The 23,973-nt window shown below is 43.1% G+C and overlaps 1 protein-coding gene across 2 annotated transcripts in view; it reads right to left on the bottom strand.

The window, feature by feature from the left end:
• Positions 1–23,973, bottom strand: part of ASAP2 (ArfGAP with SH3 domain, ankyrin repeat and PH domain 2) — a 179,906-nt gene that overhangs the window by 50,463 nt on the left and 105,470 nt on the right. For both annotated transcript variants that reach the window (XM_012785687.2, XM_012785690.2), the window contains exons 7-12: positions 20,619–20,704; positions 13,679–13,754; positions 13,301–13,387; positions 5,892–5,995; positions 5,725–5,794; positions 371–458 (exon numbers count right to left, since the gene is read on the bottom strand). In XM_012785687.2, coding sequence (XP_012641141.2) covers positions 371–458; positions 5,725–5,794; positions 5,892–5,995; positions 13,301–13,387; positions 13,679–13,754; positions 20,619–20,704 — 511 coding nt within the window. The remainder of the gene's footprint in view (positions 1–370; positions 459–5,724; positions 5,795–5,891; positions 5,996–13,300; positions 13,388–13,678; positions 13,755–20,618; positions 20,705–23,973) is intronic.

Below are 23,973 nucleotides of genomic sequence, written 5' to 3'. Positions count from 1 at the left end.
AAGTTTTTGACAATAGAACTGTCCTTTTTAAAAATTTGTTTTAAAGTGAAGGAATTTTAGGCTTGGGGACTTATCTTGTATAATATCCTTGTTTACAAATAGGGAAGCTGAGGCTCAGAGAGCTGAGAGCAGGTCTCCAGGTTTACAGAGCCCACAGCGGGCAGGGCCAGTCCTCAAAGTCCAACCTCACCAGGATAGGCTGGCAAGCAAACAGTTACAGTGGGAGCGCAGAGCGTGTATGCCCCTTGAAAAGGGGGCATTTCTCCTCAAAAGCCAATTCTTTAAAATGCAGTGTTTGAAATGGGGCTCATGCCCCAGAAGAGGGTTTAAAATAATTTCTCTGTGGCGCAGCACTCAGAAAGACTCTTACGTGAAATAAGGTCAAAACACTTCTTCTCTTCGGGGTTGGTCTTCACCTGGCAGGTTAACAAGTTGAGCTTCGCTGGAGGCCGGTTAGCCTGTTTAAAAACAAACAAAAAAGGATGAGTGAGCAGGACTGGAAAATCATACAGTATCATTCCTCTTGAAAATACAGCAAGAGCAGGCTTTTTACTAGTTGGCAAAGACAGCTTTCAAAATGCAGACTTTATGCAGGAAAGCACAGCAGAGGCGCACTGCAGAGTCCTTGAACCCCGGCAACCTGTAAGGGCACACTCGGAGGCCTGCACAAACCCAGACTGGGGACCAGCAGCACCAGCTTCGAGGCCACTGGCAGTGGACTCCCGAAGATCAACATAATCCATTGCTAAAGCCCTAAACATTCAGTTCTGACTCCTCCTAATGACACAGAGGGCTTGCCAGGTAACCTGGGCACCCGGCTCGATTTCTGGTGATTGTTAACAGTGTTTTTCTGAGTGTAAACCTCACTTCCAGGGAAAGTAATCTCACAGCACAGAAATGGCAGAGAAACAGTTTTCCCTACTGTCTGAAGTGATGACAGATAATAGAGTCACATTCCTAAATGCCAACCATCTCTGTCACTTGCATTTTAACAAAACACACTTCATTCATATAAGTAACCTCCAACACACAATGGCAAAAAACAAGAGCTCACAACACACTTTTGTCAGAGGTATGCCAAAAATGTCTATTTCATCACGTTAAAAAAAAAAATCATACTTAGTTCCAAAAAAGCAAATGGCAGAGGGTAAGGTGCTAATTTTAGAAACAAAAATTCTGAATGGCAAAATGTGTCTTGGAAGTCTTAGGAGAAATCACTAGTTATGAATGGGCTTATCTTACCTACCTACCAAGGTACTGAAGGAAAAGATCAAGTAAGAATGTCTTAAACTTCCATTGTTCCTGTGGCCCCCCCCCCCCCCGTGGCTACCAGTTACTTCAGGATAAAAAGCTTAGATGTGGAATCCAGACACCCACACATATGCATCAATACCTGGACAGACCTGTGAGACCCAAACACGTTTACAGACCCAGCATGCTCTCTCACTGAATCCACAGATTTGGGGTGAGAATGAAAGGGAGTCTCCATTAAAACTGGACCTATCCTTGCAGTGTGAAGAATTTAGGTTTGATAAACACAAGTTTGGATAAGCAGAAATTGGATAAACAGCATTATACTGGACTCTCCAGTTGGTGGATGTATTGATCTCATCTCCTACACAGAAGTCACTAAATATTCTCCATAGTACAACGGATCTAATAGAATTCCTGGATCATCAAAAATCAGTATTAGAAGACTCCAAGCTCTGCCTAACCTTGCCAAAGTGGACAGTTCCAAATAAAAGCACCGCCAGTTTTGGAACTTTACCTGGCTCGTGCAGGAACCAATGCACCATATGATCTATTTCTATAGTGACAAGTGGGAGCCCAAACCATGCATGGAGTCTGTTCCTTCCTGTGATGACACAAAACTGTATATGTGCAATTTTTATGGCCACTTCAAAACTGTGGAGTCCACAGAGTCTTAGATACAGAAACATTAAAAGGGGTTTGTGCACTTTGATAACTATAGAGGCACTTTCATGAACAACATAATGATTTTTAATAAAATAGCTACATTTACTTAGCTATTATTACTAAATACTTATATGAGGCACGCACTGTTCTAAACATTCTCATGAATTAATTCATTTAATTTTCCTAAGTGCCTTTTGAGGTAAGAACCATTTAGCCCGACGACTACATAATTTGACAGGGTCACACAGCATGGGGGCAGGGGAGCCAGTGTTGGAGCAAGCCAGCCCAGCTCCAGAGCTCGAGCGCTGAACTGCCACCCTCCCTGTCCTTGACGTGGGTATCCAGGGCTGGTGGTCGCTACCTGGACCTATCTTCAGGAGCAGCAAGGACTCTCACTGCAAATCATCACTACCCATTCTCCCTCCCACCTCCACCTTGCAGTCCTCCTTTTTCCTTGAGGTCTGGGAAAAGCTGTTTGTTCTCCACTGAGATAACTACCGTCAAAGGAGATTTCTCACCTCACAGGACATAAATACCACAAAATATAGAAAAATAAGTGTCTTTATTTGAAATAGGAATAATTATAAAGGCACAGATGTGGCTCCATATTAAAAAATGACAACCACAAGAATGGGTCCACAAAACATATAAGCTGATCTTAAGAAGTATCAGCTGTTCTAAGTTTCACATTAATAATTGTTTGCTATTTGTCCTTTCAGATTAAGTACTAGTTAACAGCAAAGCTGTAAGGAAAATTTATAAGAGAAAATTTTATCCATTAAATTCCTTGATGCAATTTAGAAAAAGTACCATCGTTTAATTCAACTATAGAATAGTTTTATCTAAGTCACAAGATACCAGTATTCCTTGAGAACTTAATTGAGAAATTCTTAATTGAGAAGTTCTGATTTAGTAAAAAGAAAACTCAGAAAGAAGTGGGGGAAAAAAGATTCAATAGCCTTAGCATTCACGACAAAGGCATGGATCATTTGTGATTCTACCATTTAATCATGCCATTCTATTTTTTCCCAATTTTTCAGGCTGTTAAAAGTTATATTCTTTCCATAGAGGTGGTACGAGTAAGAAAAAAAAAAAAAAAGTTATATTCTATCTGCATGGCTGATGATCATTTTTAAAAATTTTAGGTTGTGTAAGAGCCAGTGGACATTTCTTCCAGTATAACAGAGTCCCCAGCCCTGGTGGCATGGCAATGCTGTGAATTTGGCAAAGAAGATACTAATTAGAGCTCTTTCATCCCAAGGATGATTCCTTCCCAGTGCCAGAAAACACAATTAGGCTTGGGGAACAGGGAATATCAGCTGGGCTTTCACTGAATCCATCCCGGATGTTATCCTCATCCTTCTGCTCAAATACAGAATACACCAATTTCATCTCACAAAGATTACCAGCTTCCCGTGGAGGGTTTTCCTAACAGTGCAAATGCACCCTGTGTGCTTTCACTTCCTAAAGACCCACTTCTCAGCTATGCACCACACACTGCTCTTAGAGTCCCATTTACTCAGCCAAGTCTTTGGAAATTTGCCTTTCTCTGATGGTAAACTGGAATACTGAGGAGCTGCTGGCTAAGCAGGTAAGCTACACAAGCAGTCAAATCAAAACTAAACCAAACCAAACAAAAAAGGCATTTTGCCGCCCTCTTTCTCAGTCCTGCTTAATTCACACCACCTCGTGCAAACACTCTGCAGATGCAGTAATATGAGGATTCTTCAGAAGTCTGACTTCCAGAGCGAACAGAACGGCAAATAAGGAAAGGCAAGAAAAGAAATACTCAGCAAGTGAACAGAGGGCTGGAAAACTAACCTATTACTTTCCTGGAAGGTAGTGGGGTAGGGATGAGGACAGACACCCCCGCCACGCCTGCAGCTATGGCAGGCAACAGCTGCCAACGCATGAAGAGGCACCCAGAATCAGAGATTCCCTGAGGAGGGCTTCCCCTTGAAACACAAAGCACTCATTAATAAATATGCACGCTGTGCAACAGCTGAGCTGTCAGCATCCTAGTGATGCTTGTTATAACTGTACTATCTGCTAAAAACTGGGGCAATCCATCACAACATAAAGAAAACTAAGCCTCCATGTCTTCTGGGCTCCAAGAAGTCACATGGAAGTGACTCAAAGTGAAGTTTATGCTGTCAGCAAAGGCCACCAGGCTCATTTTCATCTGGCGTGGAGGGAGAGCCAACTCATGGCTTAAACTGAGGTCCTGGGTCTAGGAGAATTCTCAAGGAAGCAAACATGCCACCTGACTTGAGTTGTAAGAGCATGTACTAAAACTCAGTCTTAATCTATGACCATTTCTACGCAGAGGCAATCAATCTGAGTTAAAACAAACAACTGAGCTGACACCAATTTGAAAGTAAACCACAGACAGAGTCACAGGTATTTTGATCAAGAAGGGAACCCAGCCTCATCCAGTCCAACATTCTTAATTTTAAAAACCAGTGATGGCTGAATAAATTCGCTTCCATTAGTCTAGAAATGATGCCTCCACACTCATGCATATATTCATATGGAAGGAATGTCACATTAAGATCCAAATTGTCTAGTCCAAGGAGTAAGGTGGTGATCATACAACCAGTGACAGCTGGATTTTGGGAAAAAGAAAATGGCCTTTATGTGTCCAGTCAAAAGACATGTTTACTCTCCTAGGCCAGAGGTCACCAAGAGGTCCCCACAGACTACAATTGCTGTATTGCGAGTTTGAGTCTCTCTCCTTCCCCATAATGAAATCAGCAAAAATGAATGGACCCCCAGGGGAACATAATCCTTATTTCTGTGACATCCTTCAAGTGGGGTTTTACTCTATTTCTCTACTCCTAAGTACCACAGGGCTGTTTCTCTGGACCCCATGTGGAGTGAAGACGTTTCTATAGGAGCCTAAAGCCCATCTGTGCTCCTGCCCAGCTCTGCCTTCACCAGGGGACCAGAGGGACAGGAGGCGGCACAACAATCACTACCATCCACTAATGTGACCCAGGCTGCTGGTGTGCACATGCCACTAGGCCTCCACCTGGGGGACAGAAATGCAAACCACCACCAACATTCTCACTACCAACAAAACGGCAACCAACTCAGCCTTGAGATGTTTCCCAAACTGTCTGCCAGTCTATGTGGTTTTCACCAGCTCCGGCCACACGAAGAGAGGTGATAACATGCCTAATGTCACTGTGTAAAGAACATGGGGTGTGTGAGGTCTGTGTCTGTTCCTGGTCTCTGAAAGCTGGGTTGGTAAGGAACTTTATCCTGTGTCTTCCATAAGCTCAATATATAGGGCTCTGTTTTTCTCTTGTGGGGTCCTGTAAACAGGAAGAAAGAGGCCTTAAGATTGGGCACAGTATGTGAGCTTTCTATAATAAAATTCCTGAAATCTTCTTTTCTCCTGGATTTCTGATTCCCAAAGCCCTGACCATTTAAATGTTTTTCCCTTAATGGAAAAGTAGAAATCTTCCAAGTGAGAAGTTCGATTTCCAGAAACAAAGATAGCAGGGGGGGCAGATTGTTGTTTTGTGGTTTCTGGAAGTCACAAGATTCTAAACAGACAAGCTGGCTTATCAGTGACTCCTGTCTCTGCAGTGAAAGTTAACAAGGCTCCACCTGACTGGAGAAGCATAAACAGAATGCAGGTGTACTGACTCGAGAAAGAATGCAAACACGCTTTTCTAACAAATTCTTTAAAACGCACCCTTAATACTGTAACAACAACTCTTGTTCTAACTGCACTGAGTCCTCCAACACCAACTTCATTTAACCATAAGCAGACACCATGGAGTAAAAGAGAATACTTACGGTACCATGGGATATGGTCAGAAAACCATTTTTAACTGAACATTTCCTTTTCTGCCACACTTTTCGGATCCTTGTGGATAAATGGGAAAAATAATAAAAGTTTAGACATTTTGGACACAGGAGACAATGAATGTACATTTCAACTCTAGTAAGACCATTTCGTGTACCCATCGCTTTTCTTGTAGAGGTTGCCGTTCCGCTCTGTCCCATGTTCTTTGTTTCCCTGAGGCTGATGCAAGCTGTAAGCTGTACTCTGGCGAAGTTGGGAGTCCTAAAAAATGAACAGAAATTTGTGTTTAATCCTGTCCAGGTCCAAGTTTATTAAAAAGCAGTACATAAAGGAAACTTAAGCCTGAATGTTTGGGCTTTTAAAAATATACATTAGAGAAATTTTTTCTTGCAACACCAAAACAAGAACATAAGATTCACATCCAGGGACTCAAAAATGCCATCCATCAGGCATCTACCTTTCCCCATGGTCTCAGCACCCTTGTTAAAAAGAATTTGTCCCTAAATGTAAAGGTTTATTTCTGGACTCTCAATTCTATTTCTTTGATCTATAAGCCTTTTCTAATGCCAGGACTACACTGTCTTCATTATTATAACTACACGGTAAGTTCTGAAATGGGGAAGTAATGAGTCTTCCAACTTTGCTCTTTTTCAAGATTGCGTTGGCTACTCTGGGTCCCTCACATTTCCATGTGAATTTTAGAATCAGCTTGTCAGTTTCTGCAAAAAAGCAGCTGGGATTGTGGTGGGGATTGGACTAAATCTGCAGACGCAGGGGAGTACTGTCACCGAAACATTAAGTATTCCAATCCAGGGGCACGAGTGTCTGGCACTGATTTTTTTAAACTCTGCAAAAAACAAAACAAAACAAACAAAAAAACCTAACTATCTTCATCTGAGCAATCAATAATATGCTTAAGCACTCTGTTACTGAACTGACAACTGACTCTGAAATAAGCAGACCCCAAAATGGGAGAAATAATCTCATTTTCCACAGAGAGTTCACACACCACTCGGCCTCTGGACAAACAGGGCACACAGCAGCTCCTCCCAGGCGAGACTGGTGCCAGTTCCCATGCCCTCTCAAGGGCAGTACACCAGCACGAGAAATTCAGAGCAAACCCAGATCTCAACATTGCTGGGAGCACTGCAATGGAAGGAGAACGAAGAAATACTGCTCACCTGTGTGGAATCTCTGTGAAGGACTAAAAATAAACCTGTCAAAAGACTAAACTGCACAACCAAGAAATATGTCTATTGATTTGGGGAGGAAAAAATCCTGCACAAAATAGTGGTGAAATCACGTGACAACACCGCTAATAGCATTCATGCCAAGCATATTAATAGGAACTACTTGCAGGTCTTATGAACAAGATAAAGGAAATTCTTCTTTTTGACAGAATCAGACCCTATACTGGAAGTTAAGGAAGAAATTACTCTGCCCTATTCTTTTGTGAGACCAGGTCCTTCTAGAAGAAAGTAATGCATGCAAGCAAATCTGAAACTAAGCTATCATACACAATTTTAACATTTGTAAAGAAGAGGAATATAATCTATTTAACATAAAATTGAACCTGCTAATTTAGTGCTATTTCAGCATCCCCTAGGTGACTTCTAGGTGACCCAATAAGAATAGCCTTTCTAACCTGTTTAAAAACACCTGGCCCTGGCTGGGCACGGTGGCTCACGCCTGTAATCCTAGCTCTCTGGGAGGCCGAGGTGGGCGGATTGCTCAAGGTCAGGAGTTCAAAACCAGCCTGAGCAAGAGCGAGACCCCGTCTCTACTATAAATAGAAAGAAATTAATTGGCCAACTGATATGTATATAAAAAATTAGCCGGGCATGGTGGCACATGCCTGTAGTCCCAGCTACTCGGGAGGCTGAGGCAGAAGGATCGCTTGAGCCCAGGAATTTGAGGTTGCTGTGAGCTAGGCTGATGCCACGGCACTCACTCTAGCCTGGACAACAAAGCGAGACTCTGTCTCAAAAAAAAAAAACAAAAAAAAAACACCTGGCCCAAGTGAAGGAGGACAAAAGAAGCCAGCCCTTCTGCATGACCAATTCCATTTAATGGAATACAATTCAAGAGGAGGAAGGGAGGGAGGGGGGGGGGAGGTGGAGGAGGAGAGAAGGGGAGGGAGGGGGAGGGGGAGAGAAGGGGAGGGAGGGAGGGAGAGAGAGACAGAGAGACAGAGAGAACGAACATGAGAACCACCTAACAGATAAGAAAGGCAACTTGCCAAGAGTTGCCCTGATGCTCACAGACTCTCCAACACTCTCTGTACTTCCCTAAGAGGAACAAAGACAACCAAGACTTGACTGAGTGCCTCCATGTGAGGAGACTGTGAGTCTGAAGGACACAGGTTAAGCAGGCACCTTAAGGAACCTCAGAAGGCTCTCATAAAATTCTATCAATGTCCATACATCCTCCAGACCAATTCTCAGGTCCCAGGCACTGCCTGTTCCTGCCAAGACAGGATCTGCCCAGGTGAACAGTGGACTCAGTATCTGAAATCTTCAGGAATGGAAGGAAAAGGGTGGTGTTGCCTGTATTACAAATATCTTACACAGTTTTACTCATAATATCAGAATAATCTCTGAGCTGTCTACCACTCCAGAATATCATAAAAACTGTTACACTCTGTCCACTTCTCAGAAAATGTGTTCAGACAACTCTTGTGATTGACTCATCTGTCGAGGAGCCATCTCTGGAGGCTTAAAGTTTCTCTGCCTGGGGAGGGCTGTGATGTCCAACTCGTCCCCACCCTCCGAGGGTGTGTCAGGTGTGTCCACCCACGTGCTGAGCAAGCCGCGAGCGCTGCTCTCAGAATAGTGTTTTCAAATCTCATTACCACCTATTCTCCGTTATTTCGGGATAATTTTTAAAAGACTCTGACATGATATATTAAAGTCACATGACATAGCTGAACAATAACAGGCCTGACATGGAACAGACCAAGCTCCAAATCCTGGCTCCACCCCCACTGTGTGAGCCCCAGCAAGCACATATATCCTCTCTCTCAGACTCAAGTTGTAAACAAGAGGGAATACTGCCTGCCCTGCAAGGTGGTTGTAAGGATTACTGGTCACACTTGAAAAGTGTTTGGAAAAACCTGAAAAATGAGGCAAGCTGGAAATGCCCTGGCAGCAGAGGAGCAGGTCCCTCCCCAGTGCGTGGACACAGCAAGGTAGGGGCAGGGGGAGGAGCCTGGAGCTGCACAGGGCGCCCTTGGACCCGAGCAGGCAGGAGTAGAGAGTGGTCAGCGCCATGAGGACAGAGGACAGGTCTATAAGGAGGCCATGTGGGCAGAGGGTCATATTGGAGACAGCAGCAGAACCCATTCCTGTTCAACACTGAGAGTGTGACGCCATAAGGGTAGGGAATTCGGTCTCTTCTGGTCACTACTGTATCTTCAACATCAAAGAGCTCAATGTTTGCTGAATGCATGAATGAATGGATGAACTAGTTCCTGTTTATTAAGTTGATCAGAAAGGATCTCTTAGATCTCTTAACAACCCTCTGAAGTGAGCCATATAATTCCTATTGTACAGGTGAAGAGACCAAGGCATGGAGAGAGGTCCAAAATGCAGACCTAAGATTTAAACAGTAAGATCCATGCTCTTCTGCTCCACTAGACAGCTACGCAGGCCAACTACCTGTCTCCACCTCCTGGGACTCTGCTAACTCCTAATCATCCTCCAAAGCCCCAGCTCACGCATCACAGCCTCTGGGAAGTCATTCCCAACAGCACCTGCCCATCCCACACCAGGCAGACACCAATTCTTGGAGCTGAGCTGCATTAGTGCTCATCACACTGTGCCCCTAATTGCCTCTCTGTCCCCACCCCAGATCATGGGCCCTTGAAGAGGTGACAACTGTGTCTATCTTATTATGGGGTATGTGCAGTGCTGGTTTAAAGAAACAGTGGACAAAAGGGTAGCTGAATGTGTGAGTCAATGAACAGGTCCTCTACTGAGGCCGACCACTCAGGCACATAACTTGATGAAGGCCACGACCAAGCCAGGCCATCCAGGAGCTCAGCAGGGGAGGCAACAAGTGGTCACCTGCGGAGGTTTCTGACTGAGGCCAGAATTGGGCAAGGTAAAGTTGGCAAACCCAGACAGGAAAGCCAGAGTCAGAGGAAAATTATGGCTGCAGTGGACCTTTGCTACCTGGATGGCACAAGCTATTCAACCACATCCTACTAGACAGGATGCTTGAAAAGGAGGAAGGGGGGGACAGGGTAGGGAATGGAGGGGGGAGAGAGAGAGAGAAGAGATGCACAGACCATATTTGAGATCTGCAGAGTGAAAAATCACAGTGGTTTCAGCAGTTGGACCTGCCGAGACCCTCCCCCAGAGCCTGACCCTCCCCAGTAGCTCAAGTCTGGGCTCTCAACATCAAACAGCGAAGAGCCTGCACAACAATGACTGGGCTTTGGCAGGGACTTGCCAGCATCACAGCAGGGTCTGTCCCAGCAGAGCTCCAAGATGGATGCAGGTGGGATGGGGAAGGCAGAAGATGATGATGTTGATGGGGGAAGAAGATCATGCAAAATTAGCAGTACTGAGGGTTTTAACTTTTCAGATGGGGTCTTTCCCAAAAGTCAAACGCCATGGTACATGCACAGGTGTTCAATATTTCAGCTTCTCTGTAAGTGTGAAAATCTTCATAATAAAAGAATGAAAAAATCAAACAGTAGTATCTTCTTTATGAAGAGCAGAAAATATCAACAACAAAGCATGAATGTCAGGTGACTGGGAGGTGTGGGGTCATTGGGACCACAATGGCACAGTCTCCACACCAGCACATAGCCACAGGGTGACAAAGAAAAGCAGCCTGAAGCCACCACACTGTAATGGCAGGAACTTTGGCAGGGACTTGCCAGCATCACAGCAGGGTCTGTCCAAGCAGAGCTCCAAACAGATGGATGCAGGTGGGATGGGGAAGGCAGAAGATGATGATGTTGATGGGGGAAAGGCAGAAGATGATGATGTTGATAGCCCACACAGAGTATGGCCACACTGTAATGGCCATACTCTTCATCTCTTCAAATGACTGATGTCTGAGATCTACCGGAAGAGAGTGAGGAGCACTGGCTTCTACCAACCACTCAGGCACATAACTTGATTTTTATCTACTAAACAGTCAGACTTAGAATTTTTATAACACTGAATAAAAATCATCTAACACCTTTGGTTTTCTAAGTCACAGAAGAAAAGAAGCCAACTGGAGGGAATGAGAGCCTAAACAATGCCCGCCTGGTCAATTCTCATTGTAATCAGAGGAACACAAGTGGAACTTCCATCATAAAAATCATTTTAAAACACATAAAATTTAAATGTGAATAAACATTTGCTTATTACTTGCAGCTGTGTTCATAGATTGTCCAATTCACTGAATTCACCAAAAAGCAATGCAGACATGACACACAGAAAACACAACGACAACAGCAGACCAGTGAGCTAGGTCTTGGCACGGAGCCGGCCAGACATGAAGCCAGAGAGAACCAGTAAAGAAGGTTCCTTTGACCCCTCTGTGCAGTCAGGGCAGACGGGCTGGCCAACAAAAAACCAACAAGCCATAAAAGACTTCTGGTCTGTGCTGGTAAATCTGTAATACTTTTATGCAAAGCTGTTAAGCAACCAGTTCTCCCAACAGTCAGTTTTCCTAAACCTCCTAATTCCGCACAGCCAAAGCAAACACGGCCCTTGCACTGTACCCAGAGAGCAACTCCACTCCAGCAGCTGCTCTTCCTTATTTGAAACCTGAGCTTTGCTTCATGGGTTTGATCCTCCTGCTCAGACCAAAGTGGCTCTCAGCCACGTCCATCAGGGCGCTGGGGAGCACCTGCCTGGATGGCACGCCGGGTCCCACCCCGCACTCCTCTTCTACTTTCAATTAGGCCACTATTTGCTCTGTACTTCAAGTTCTTTTTCTTCCCTTTTCTTTTCGTGCTTATATTCCACGTTTGGGAATATCAAAGCGGCAGGACACATATTCTTCTAGTCTAGGAGGAAGTCAGCATGCTGTGGGTAACTTCTGGCACTACACGTAACCTTGCTCTGCAAGGTCTCACTCAGTCAGCCCATATTACCAAGAGCCGACACAATGAGTGGGGCGGCACAGGGGCATCCTCAGGCTGCTCGAGGTCTAGCTGGAGAAAAGGCAACTGTGCATTTAAGACACAGCCAACAATCTAAAAAGGAATAGGCTGAGATTGGAATGAGTGCTTCAGTCAGAACATGCTCTGTGAACTCAGGTCACTGTGGGCTGGGAACATCAGAGGCAGCGCTCTGGAGGCAGGGCTTCAGACCAGAAGGGTATGTAGGATTCAGCCGTGTGTGTGTGTGTGTGTGTGTGTGTGTGTGTGTGTGTGTGTGTGTGTGTGTGTGTGTGTTGGGGGGGGGCGTCGGGGAGAGGGGGAGCTGCTTCATCTTCATGAAGGAATGGCAGCAAAAGTATAAACTGTAAACCTGGAAGATGTCCATTTCACTAATATTCGTAATGCAAAGTCTTTTTAGCCTTTAACAAATCTACTACAATGAAAGAGGAGGGGTTAAAATTAAAAATGCTACTAGCCATTAATATATACTAGGAAGATTATATATATATATAAATATATATATATATAGACAGATAGATATTGAAATTCATAAACAAAGCATGCAGAATTCTCCAATTAATTAAAATACTGAACTACTTACTCTCCTAGACTTCGGTCACAAAAGGTAAATGCATTTGGGAGAAAAACAATATTCAGTTATAGTACAAGAACTTACAACAAAATAGAGTGCACCAAACTACCACAAGTAAACTTTAAGCTCTGATAAGTAGTTCACTAATTGATCTAAAATCTATATATATGATTAGACACATTCTTTTTATTGACAAGGGAGTGAATTTATGTTGAATTCACATTATAATACCTACATTGTAGTGAAAATATAATTATCTTTAAAATGTAATTTTTAATGGTTTTTAATGAGCCCTCCAAAGCACAAACTATTATCTAATGCATTAGCACACGGGTGTCATTATATAAAGGAGGTGATGCGAGACAAAGTGAGGACTTCTGCCCATCAGGATGCAGCTGTAAGAAAAGCGAGCTCCTCGGGTTTTACAGAACACAACCCAGGGCTGGAGGAGCCCCAGATGGTCATCCACTGCGTGCCTACGCCCAAAGGGACAAAGGCCAAGTATTAAGCACATCAGGGCAGGGAAACCATAAGGTCCAGCTACAGAATAAACAGCACGAATGACATGTGGTCTCTGTGATGAAGCCACTAAAGCTACACATCTAGCAAGTGAGAGAGCAAAAAACATTTACACATTGCCATTAAGGCCATGCCTCTAGTAAATGCTTCCCCTCCAAAAGAAACATATTTTAAAAGATGGTTTTTATAGAACTAAATTTAGAGAACATACTAAATGTTTTAGTGCTCCTTGACACAGCCTTGCAGTGAACTATGAGCTTCTAGAAGACACGACATTCACATTCACCAGGCCCAAAGCCTCCAAGCTGCAGGGATAAAACAGTGATATTTCAAAATTAAATCTTCTCACCTCTTTTTGTTCAACCTGCAATGCTGATTTCAAAATATCTCGAAGCTGTATCAACTGTCTTCTTTCTTCATCCTGGGCCTGTTTGATCTTTAAAAAAAAGAAAAATGAACAAAACAGAAAATGGAGACTGAGGCACAGAGAAACATTACTGCTCATGGGCATTTGCACACAAACGGGGCACCTGCCTCCCTTGTGAGTTACCCTTCCCTCCAACCAAGACAGGACAGAAGTGGGAACTCCACGCTCTACGCGGCATGACAAGGCTATTCCTGGGTAGCATGGTATGCAGACACAGGATTACACAGAAGCCACATTTAAATGAAAATGTCTGTTGCATAAAAATTGTTTCAACACCACTATGGGAGGGAAGCTACTCACCGTGTGAAGATCTGTTGAAAGTGTTTCAATTGAAGGTTTGAGGCTTTCCACTGCCTTCAGTCCATCCTGGAAAAAACTAGGGGGGAAAGGGAAAAACAGAGATTGCAATATATGAAAGAGAAAACTATTTTGTTAGATGGAGAAAAAACTTCTTTAAAAGAAAGTGACTAGAGTCATGTAATTCCTGGGGGAAAACACTGCATGAATAGAACTTTAAAAATACCAGGCAAACCAAGAATAAAATGACACTCAAAATTAGAAGTGACTAGAAAAGGAATTGCAATAAGCCTAAGTATTTGATATCTATAAGGGGAAAGAGGATTCTACTGACAAAAGACAGCAAGGGCTTGGATTCAGGAGTCTCTGAGCATCCAGATGGAAGGAACAAGAGTAAGGCACTAAGGGATTATCCTCAATGGGCGACAGCTGAGTGGAAAAGAGAAGGCAGGCAGAGAAGAACGAGCAACTCTGATGCACAAGAACGGCTGTGATCCCTGTGGGCAGAGTAGGAAACCATGGATGGAGAACTTGAGATCACGATGAACTTGTGAACACAGTGCTGTAAGGTCATACATAACAAATGATTCAGGAAATACAACAGAAGCTAGACAGGTTTCTCCATAGCGACTCGGCGCGTGCTCAGCACTGCCTCTGAAGTGTGCTGTGCTTCACACTTGAGAGGAATGAAGAAAAGACTTCTCAATGATCTCAGGAGAAAGTTCACAACATGACAAGGCTGACAGTACCTGTGATGTGGCCCCTGCCTATGGCTCCAGCCTCAATCCACACCATTCTTCCCTTCATTCACTTGGTTCCAGACACACTGGCTTTCTCTCTATTCATCCATGGCTGCCAAATTCTCCCTGCCTCAGGCCCTTTGCATATGTGGTTTTGTTCTCTGCAAGCTTCTCCCTGCAGTGTATCTGTGTCACCTGGCTGATTCCCACTCATTCTTCCAGTTTTACATTAAATAGCACCTTGTTAGTGAGGCCTTCTATATAATCCCTTACTTTGAAGGAGGTCTCCTTACGGTCTCTCCAAGAATTTCACATTTTCCTTCAAAACGCCTACCAAAACTGCACTATGTATTCGTGACTATGGTTATTTAAAATATAATTCTCCCGTTAAATCTGAAATTCTATGAGGGAAGGGACAGTACCCACAAAATCTGGCACATTTCAAGCACACAGTATTTGCTGAATGAAGAAATTAACTAACAAAGGAAAGAGAGTTGTCAACTTCCCCCACTCTTCCCCCACTGGATACCAAGAAGACTACCTTTAAAAAGTGACCTGGGTTTCACACGTGCCATGTGAGGTGATATTTACTTCTTTTAATCCCAGCAATGGCCCTGTGGGACTTCCCCATACCAAGGATGTCACAAAGCGAAGGGGCTGTGCAAACAGCGCAGCAGGACACGGAATACAGTAATTCCGAGGAGGACGGAGAGGGAAAACTCACACACACGACGTGGGTTATGTACCATTACCAGCTAGTTATTAGGTGCTATGGAGCCTGGGTTGTTAGAACGTTCTTACTTAATCTTTAGATATACACATAATTCTTTATTTTATATTCCTTTTCCTGTATTTTACCTGTTCCCCCCACCCCCGAATACAGAGGGTGTCCCAAAAGTCTCCACACGAAGGAAAAATTTTGTAATGAATATTATGTAAATAAGGTACAGTTAGTTACAATCTCCCATTTTCCCTATGTATGGTGGCTTTTGGGACACCCTGTAGGATATGCAGCTGGCACAGCAATTGAGTCAGAGTGTTACCATGCTCTAGCCACAGTCTACTGCCATGGTTAGGGCAGAAATACCAGGACTTACACATCTCTGCGCCGTCCACTCCCAGCACAGTGGCCAGAGTGTACTGCATGCTTCTTTTCAATTGAAAAGCAAATTTGGCCGGGTGCGGTGGCTCACACCTGTAATCCTAGCACTCTGGGAGGCCAAGGCGGGCGGATTGCTCAAGGTCAGGAGTTCGAAACCAGCCTGAGCAAGAGCGAGACCCCATCTCTACTATAAATAGAAAGAAATTAATTGACCAACTAATAATATAAAGAAAAAATTAGCCGGGCACAGTGGTGCATGCCTGTAATCCCAGCTTCTCGGGAGGCTGAGGCAGGAAGATTGCTTGAGCCCAGGAGTTTGAGGTTGCTGTGAGCTAGGCTGATGCCACGGCACTCACTCTAGCCTGGGCAACACAGCAAGACTCTGTCTCGAAGAAAAAAAAAAAAAAAGAAAAAAGCAAATTTGTGCGGACAATTGCAGAATGCAGGAATGAGAAACTGAGCTTCTCCCTTTTGTCATGAACTCATCTGGTTCTTATATTTTATTTCCATTTTTTTCTTTATGTAACTATTTCCTTAGTAAGTTCAAATTCTTGTGAAAGAGGGAGAGAGGGAGGGAGGGAGAGGGGGAGAGAGAGAGAGAGAGACAGAGAGAGAGAGAGACAGAGAGAGAGAGAGACAGAGAGAGAGAGAGAGAGAGAGAGAGAGAGAGAGAGAGAGAGAGAGAGAGAGAGAACGAGAATGAGAGAACACGAGAAAGATAGTACTAAGATAAGAAGTAGAAAAAATATTACAGGAGATAAACACAAAAATACCCCTGGGGAGAGGGAACAGGTGTTCAGCTCCAAGAACCTTTGCAACCTGGCAACTCTCCCTATGGTGAGAGCACCTTGTAGTGGAGTCAGGTGCTCCGAGACATGTTTCTTGTCACACAGTTTCCAACAAGACACTGGGTGGTACACTCGGAACAACAATATGAATTTAGATTTAGATTTCACCTTTGCAATAGCCTAAGCTCATCTTAAACATCTATCCACCTGAAAAACCTCTCCCTCTGATTTTCAAATCCCCTGTCTTTCTGTACAATCCTTGTCAAAATGCAGTAAGCCCTGGTGTGGGTTGCAGGGGTGGAGAGGGTGTCAAGGAGCAGTGCCACTGCTTTGCTAAATAACTGCAGTCACCAATACATTCTTCGAGTCCCTGGCAAATTTTCTTAAGTTGAGCCCACTAACACTTTTCTAAGCTTCAGTCAAAGAATTTTACCATCAACATTATCAAATCAAATTTTTTTTCCTATTAAACATTTTCTAGCCTGCCTCACCAAATTCTCAACCCATTTAAAATATGTCCACTTAGATGCACTCTTCAAGGTCCCACCACACAGGGTGGCCTCTCCCACCCTCGGGCCCCACCGAACCATGCTGAGTCCTCTCCTGGTGTCTACTGACCGGTCTGCCCTTTCCTGTCCTGAGAGCAAACTTCTCCAGGGCCCCAAGGCTCAGTCTCATCAACTCTGTACCCCCAGTGCACCGAGCAACAGCTGGTCACAGTAGTTCTCACCAGGTATTGGAGAACTCGTCACCTCCACACTCATTACCACCTTTGAGAACATGGCCATCTTTGTTTGTGTTATTATTACTGTTTTAAGGATTGCCCTATTTCTAGATTCCATTAAAGAACAGGATCCTCAACCTTCAACAGCAAAGGCTGATAAGACAAATTTTCAGAATATTCCAGGAATGAAGGAGAGATGTCAATTCTTTTCTTAAATGAAATAATAAGACAAAGAACATAAAGTATTCTTCAAGAACGCTTAAAGTAAAAAGCAAAAATGAGTCAAAAGCCAAATAATGCATATCTAAGTAGTTTTAAGGATGAGCACCCAAACACGGCTCCTAGGATCTGGCTTGTACACTGTGGCCTCCACCCTGCGGAGAACAGCAGTGAGCAGAAGCAGCACTGGCTGAGCAGGCAGCCTCTGCCCACCAGGGCACTGCACCCCTCGGGCGACACGGTGCTTTTGGGGCGACAAGTGGAGACTGGGTGTGTTCAATGAGGGAACATGAAGCACTCCCACATATAAAATTGCACACACACCTGCCAGCTCCTCTCGTCCAGGAGCTGAGTCACTCAGAAGCCACGTTTTTTCCCCAAAATATGAATTAAAAAAGTTGAATCTGCTCAACTGATTTGAAGAGCACGCAGTGTACACACACACAATCATCCAAAAAGGAAGTAATGGAAGATTCATATTTTTAAAGGTTACCCAGCTCATGTCCATAAAAGGCCAAGTAGTTCACTTTTCCACAAGTGGTCTGTTGCTACCCAACTGATCAGTTTGGGCAAAATAAAGAAAAAAAAAAAAAGGAAATCCCAGAATAGCTTCTTCTTAAAAATAAAATATCAGCAAGGAAGCAACCCACTTCCTAAATTGCCTCACATATGGATAAGAACTGAAGAAGTAATTTGCATGTTAATCACAAAGTTAGAATTTTGAGTCTTTATAAAAGAATTCATCTTGACAATTCCACAAATTCAAGGTCTTTTCCACCCTCTGAGACTTTCTCCAAGCTTGGAGCTCTAGGATGAACCACTCAGCACATCTTCCTTTGCAGTTTGACCTCAACTGCTCATGCAATGTCATCGAAGCTGTGATAAGAATTCCAAAGCAGAGCTCAGTTTGATTCAAAAGTGCAAGTCACTGCTGTAAATATGTCCCAGGTAAATATGGCATGCAATGTAGATAGGAAAAAATAAATAAACGACATGGTGCCTTAAGAAGTAGTTCAGTGGGAGACAGACAGAGATGTGACACAGAGGATGGACACATGCAGAGAGTGTGGTGGCAACACAGGAGGCAGAAAAGTAATTCCACCGGGAAGACAAGAATGACTGCACAGTGGAAATGATACATGAGTTAGGTGTTAGGAAGATCAGAAGAAGGGAGAGCACAGAGGAAACAGGATGACATTCTAGGAAAAGGAACAATGTGTACAAGGTCCATTGGCCTGAGACATGGTCTGCTCAGGGAGAGGTAAACAGGTAGACAGATGTGTCAATTCAATGTCCAAAAGATTTTCTAAATCAGTCCACACCTTCCACCCCCCACTGTTACCAGTCCAGCTAACCCACTGTCCTCTATGTACTGTATTGGGACAGGAGCTGGGTAGCTAAGTGACTGTTCACATCCTCTTTTCTAAAGAGACATAGTTCCATTCTGCTGGAGTGCAGTGGGGTGATCACAGCTCACTGCAGCCTTGAACTCTTGGGCTCAAGCGACCCTCTGCCTCAGCCTCATGAGTAGCTGGGACACAGGCCACCACACTCAGCTAATTTTTTTTCTTTAAGAGGACGAGGCCTCACTGTGTTGCCCAACCTGGTCTCAAACTCCTGGCCTCAAGCAATCCTTCCACCTCGGCCTCCCCAGTAGTTGGGACTATAGTCGTATGCCACCACGCCCAGCTGCCCACATCCACTCTTGCCCCAGATGGTTTCTTCTCCACAACACGCAGAGTAACCTTGTTATAGCAGAGAAGCCTTCCAGAAGCTGCTTCCAAACACCACCGTTCTCTCTCTCACCACACTGTTTTGCCTTTCTAAAATCTGAGCTAAATATTTGGCCATGTGTTTCCTACTTGTCTCCCGCATCCCCCATTAGAAACTAAGGTCCGTGACGGTAAGAACTTCAGAACCTTAAGGTGTCTGGCACATGGTAGGTAGGAGCTCTAAACAAATGAGTCCTCTGCTTAACCCTTTTTAAGAGCTTCCCAAGAAATTTGGGATAAAATCTAAAAACTTTAACAAGACATCTAAGGCCATCCATGTCTCTTTTCTATCAAGTTTCATTTCATGCTACTCTCCCTTCACTCACTATGCTTACACCACCCTGCCATCTTTCCTGTTTTAAGACTTTGACTCTGCCTAGACTGTTCTTTCCCCACTTCCCTCAGAATGTTAACTGCCAGGCTCTTCCTCAGCCTTCAGATTTCAGAACACTGCCTCCTCCAAGAGGCCTGGGGCTCATGTAGCACCTCAGTACCTACTGTGAGCCCTGGCTTGGCTGTGTGTCCTGGCTGTTAGAGACAACAGGGAACAAAATAGAAAAAAATCCCAATACTAAATCTTTCCCTAAATTCCCTTCTATTATATTCTTTCTTAGATTCCTACACTTTTTACCACTTTAGTAAATGTCCAGTTATAAATGTGTTTGCTGAAGCTCAACTCCCAATTCTTGGAGCACATATCACTTTATCTCCAGCACCTAGGACAGAGCCTAACAAACAGCACGTGCTCAGTACAAGTTTGTTGGTGAGTGACTGGAGGAGCCAGGGGCCTGTTTCTGTCAGGGACGGAGGCCCAGGAGCAGAAGCAGGACAGCTGATGAGGGCCAGGCTGTGAAGGGCTGACGCTGAGTGAGTACCCTAGGCAGTCCTTGAGCATGGAAGTTTCTCTTCTACTGACACCTTCCGTTGTTCTTCGCAGACATGGGCCCCACAGGATAAGTGATACATGAAAGCATTTTCTTAATTTAACATACCGCATTAACATATATCATTTCCTTTTTAACAAACAAAAAATATCTGAGAATCATGGGACAGATCAACTAGTTTTCCCCTCGAGAAAAAGAGCAAAAATAAACATACTTGATGATTACTGTAGAGTTTAAATTTTATATTGTATACATACCGTTAATTTTTAATCTTCTAAAACCATAATATTCAGCCTTTTAAATTATGCAGGTCAGTAGTTTTTAGTATATTCACAAAGTTGTACAATCATCAGCACTAATTCCAGAACATTTTCATTACCCCAAAAAGAAACCCTAGACCATCAGCAGTCATTTCCCATTTCCTTCTTCTCCCGAGCTGTGGCAACCACTAATCTGTCTTCCGTCTCTATGGACTTGCCTATTCCTGACCTTCTAAATAAATGGAATCGTACACTGGTGGCCTCTTGTGTCTGGCTTCCTTCGCACATCTTTTCAAGGTCCACCCATGTTGTGGCAGTCATCAGCACTTCATTCCTTTTACTATAGATTATTAAACGAGTGTTTACTTTTCTCCATACTATGGAGATCTACCAGAAGTGGCCATACACAGAGAAACATCTAAAATATCATCCGTAACAAAGAAAAATAACTTACTTGCACTGGGCATGAAAATATTTGATCAGATTTTGCAGTAAATCCACCCCCTTTTTAATCTTGATTTCATTGACCTTCAGCAGATACTGTTAAAAAACAAAAAAAAAGAAATGTCACAGAAATAAACAGAATATGAGTTTAACAGAAGCTTCTGAGGACTGAGATAGTCTCTTCTACTTCTTTGACATCTTTTACAAGTAGGTAGAGCTCATGGTAGACACTTAATATCTTCTGGATGCTATAACTAAATGTTTCTTTCATTAATGGATCGGAGCTATATGAATTATCGGATGGTCAGGTAATTAATTACTTGTGTAAGTGCCAAGAACTCCTAGTAATAAGACATTTTATCTTAACCTGCTAGGAGAAATCTTCATTCTAGTAGCACAGAGGGAGGAGAATGGTGAGAATGAATGGGATTTCTAATCGTCTTGAACCTTCCTGTCTACACACTTCTGTCCCAGGTCCCTTTCCTTAGCAAGCTAACTGCTAATCTTTTGCAGCTGAGACCCTTGTCACCATGTCTTTACTCCTGAGACACTTTCCCTACACTCAAAAAAAAAGTGACTGTAATGAATTGAAGCCATTTTTAACATGGAGAGTTCATTAATGACCACTAAGATATCAGGGAGCCCCAGGGAGCTACAAAAGCAGCATCAGGAAATACATTTGTTCTTTCTTACAGGTTTACAGAACAAGGACTCTGTAATTCCCTGTCTCCTCCACTGTCAGAAGACGGTGTAAAGGACTCTGAGAACATCTCTCTGAGATGAAATGTCCCTGAAAAAGCTGCTAACCCATGCACAGGCTCTCAGCTGGCGGGGAGGGGCAACAGGAGGGACAAGTTCAGGTGCTCTCTCATGTCTGCCTGCAGTCCAGTAAAGAGGTAGGAAGCTGCCCTGAAATTATAAGCTATGAAGTTTCCTTTCCCTATAATAACTGTCTATAGGTCCTCCTTCCTCTCCATGCTTCTTTTTGGTATTTATTTGTTGTTAATTGAATAAAATGTTTGGCAATGTATCAAAATTTAAAGTGTGTATGCCTATTGACCTAGAAATTCTACTCACAGGAATTTATTCTAAGAAGATAATCATAAAAGTTTACAAAGCTGAACAGAAAACAAGATTCACTGCAGCCTCATTTGTAAAAGTGAAAAATAGCAACATCCCAATGTAACGAATGGGGAATTCTTTCATCAAGTATGATGCATCCATCCAAAAATACTGTGCAGCCAGAAAGCCAATAAAACAGAATTTCTGAAACGAAGAGATGTCCATGACATGCTATAGAGGGAAAATAATACATAAAGCCTCAGCAGAGAACGATCTATTTTATTTTTATGAGTGTATACATAGGGATATATGAAAGATATTTAAATGTCAAAGTGGTTATCTTTTGGTAAGTAAAATTTGGGGCAATTTTTAATTCCTTTTATATATATATTTTCGTATATTGACTAATTTTCTTAAAAGGTATATATAATTTTAAAAATTATAAAATAGCAAGAGAGAATCTTTCACACCTTCTCCATTCACAGAAGGTCTGTATCACCTATTTGACATACTGAATTCCTCTATAAAATTCATTTAGAAGAAAAGGTTCCACAGCTTTAAAATAAAAGGCTGAAAAGCCACTCTTCTAAATTAGATCCTGGGCAACTAAAAATTTAAACACCTGAATAACATCAACCATTTAAAGCTTGAGAACCGAGGAAACGAACAATTTGAAAATGATTTTAACAGAGACAACCTAATTTTAACAGAGACAAGCTAATTTACTTCAGAGTTGGGTTCTCAAGTAACTGTTTTTCAAATATTCTTTTTCACAGAAAGCTCTTTATAGCCCATGACTATTTGGTCAACTTCTACATCTTCATCAGATGTCTTCTCTGTAAACTCCAAGTTCACCGTTAGGCAAGCCCACCTGTGCTGTTACCTGTGCACACAGCACAGCTCTTGCCAAACTGCAAAACATCAGTGCCTGCTCAGTACAGACTGGGCACAACACCTGAGGACTGCCTCAACAGACGGCTCAGGCTGTGACTTACATACATCCAACTACACAGTGTGTTTCCAACAAAATAAACGATTAGGCCAGTCCACATGATCCACTCACCCAGACATGGGGAGAAGTGATCAGTGCAAGGCGTACATTGAGAAAGCAATGACAGAGCCAAGTGAGGAACCAGTACCCCATCATGTCAAGGCTGTGCTCCCAACATGCTGATTGAATTTCACAATTCAGTAAACATGTTAAGTAGTCTTGCAGAGTTTAGGTAAATAGATTTCAACCTTACAAGACAAAAAGGGCAGAACCTGAACACATACATACACCCTTTCCAAATTCACTCTTTGTAAAACACTGCTACCTAATTTCACCCAATTCTTTGTAAACACTACTACAGCACTTAAACAAATGAAATAATACCTTGTGTTTGTATAACACACAGCAGTTTTCTAATTCCTGGCTCATACTGTCTCACTGACTTCTCCATCACTATATGAAGGAGGTGAGGAATGTAGTATTATACATGATCTATTAATTTAAAAAATGTGCATAAAAATCCATTCTCCTATCTACAATAACCCTTTGAGTTTAGTTAACTTTCTAAATATTTACTTAATGAAAAACAAAGCAGTAAAGGAGGAAGAAAAAAGACGTAAGACATAAAAACAAAAAGTAACAGCAGCAGTAAATCCAACCAGATCAACAGTAACATTAAATGTCAATGGATTAAACAACCCATTGTTTAATGGGCAGGGATTATCAAACCACATTAGATAAACATGATCCAACTATATACATTATCTACAAAAGACCTACTGTAGATTCAAAGATACACATAGGTTGAATATAAGGGTGGAAAAAGATATTCCTGGCAAATAGTAACCAAAAGAAAGCTGGAGCGGTGGTGTGGTTTGGTATGATTCATGTGTCGGAAACGTGGTCTCCAGTGTGGCGGCACTGAGACGCAGGACCTCTGGGAAGTAAACCGGTCATGAGGATAGATTAACACATCAATGGATTCATGAATTATGGAGGGAGTGGGTGGGTTAGTTATCACAAGAGTGGGTCTGTTACAACAGCCAGTTTGGCCATCTCTCATGTGCCCCTTGCCCTGTGATGCCCTGCACTGCCTTGGGACTCTGCAGAGTCCCCACCAGCAAGAAGGAACTCCCTAGACATGGTAGCCCTTCAACCTTGGGCTTCCCAGCCTCCAGAACTATAAGAAATAAATTTCTTTTCTTTATTAATTACTCAGTCTCAGGTATTCAATTATAGCCACAGAAAACATACTTAGACATGTGGCTCTACTAATGTCAGGCAAAACAAACCTTAAAGCTTTCAACTGCCA

The sequence above is a fragment of the Microcebus murinus genome, chromosome 3 (assembly GCF_040939455.1).
Source record: "Microcebus murinus isolate Inina chromosome 3, M.murinus_Inina_mat1.0, whole genome shotgun sequence".
Lineage (NCBI taxonomy): Eukaryota > Metazoa > Chordata > Mammalia > Primates > Cheirogaleidae > Microcebus > Microcebus murinus.
Note: the sequence above shows the minus strand (reverse complement) of the source record. Positions and strands in the feature narration are given on the sequence as shown.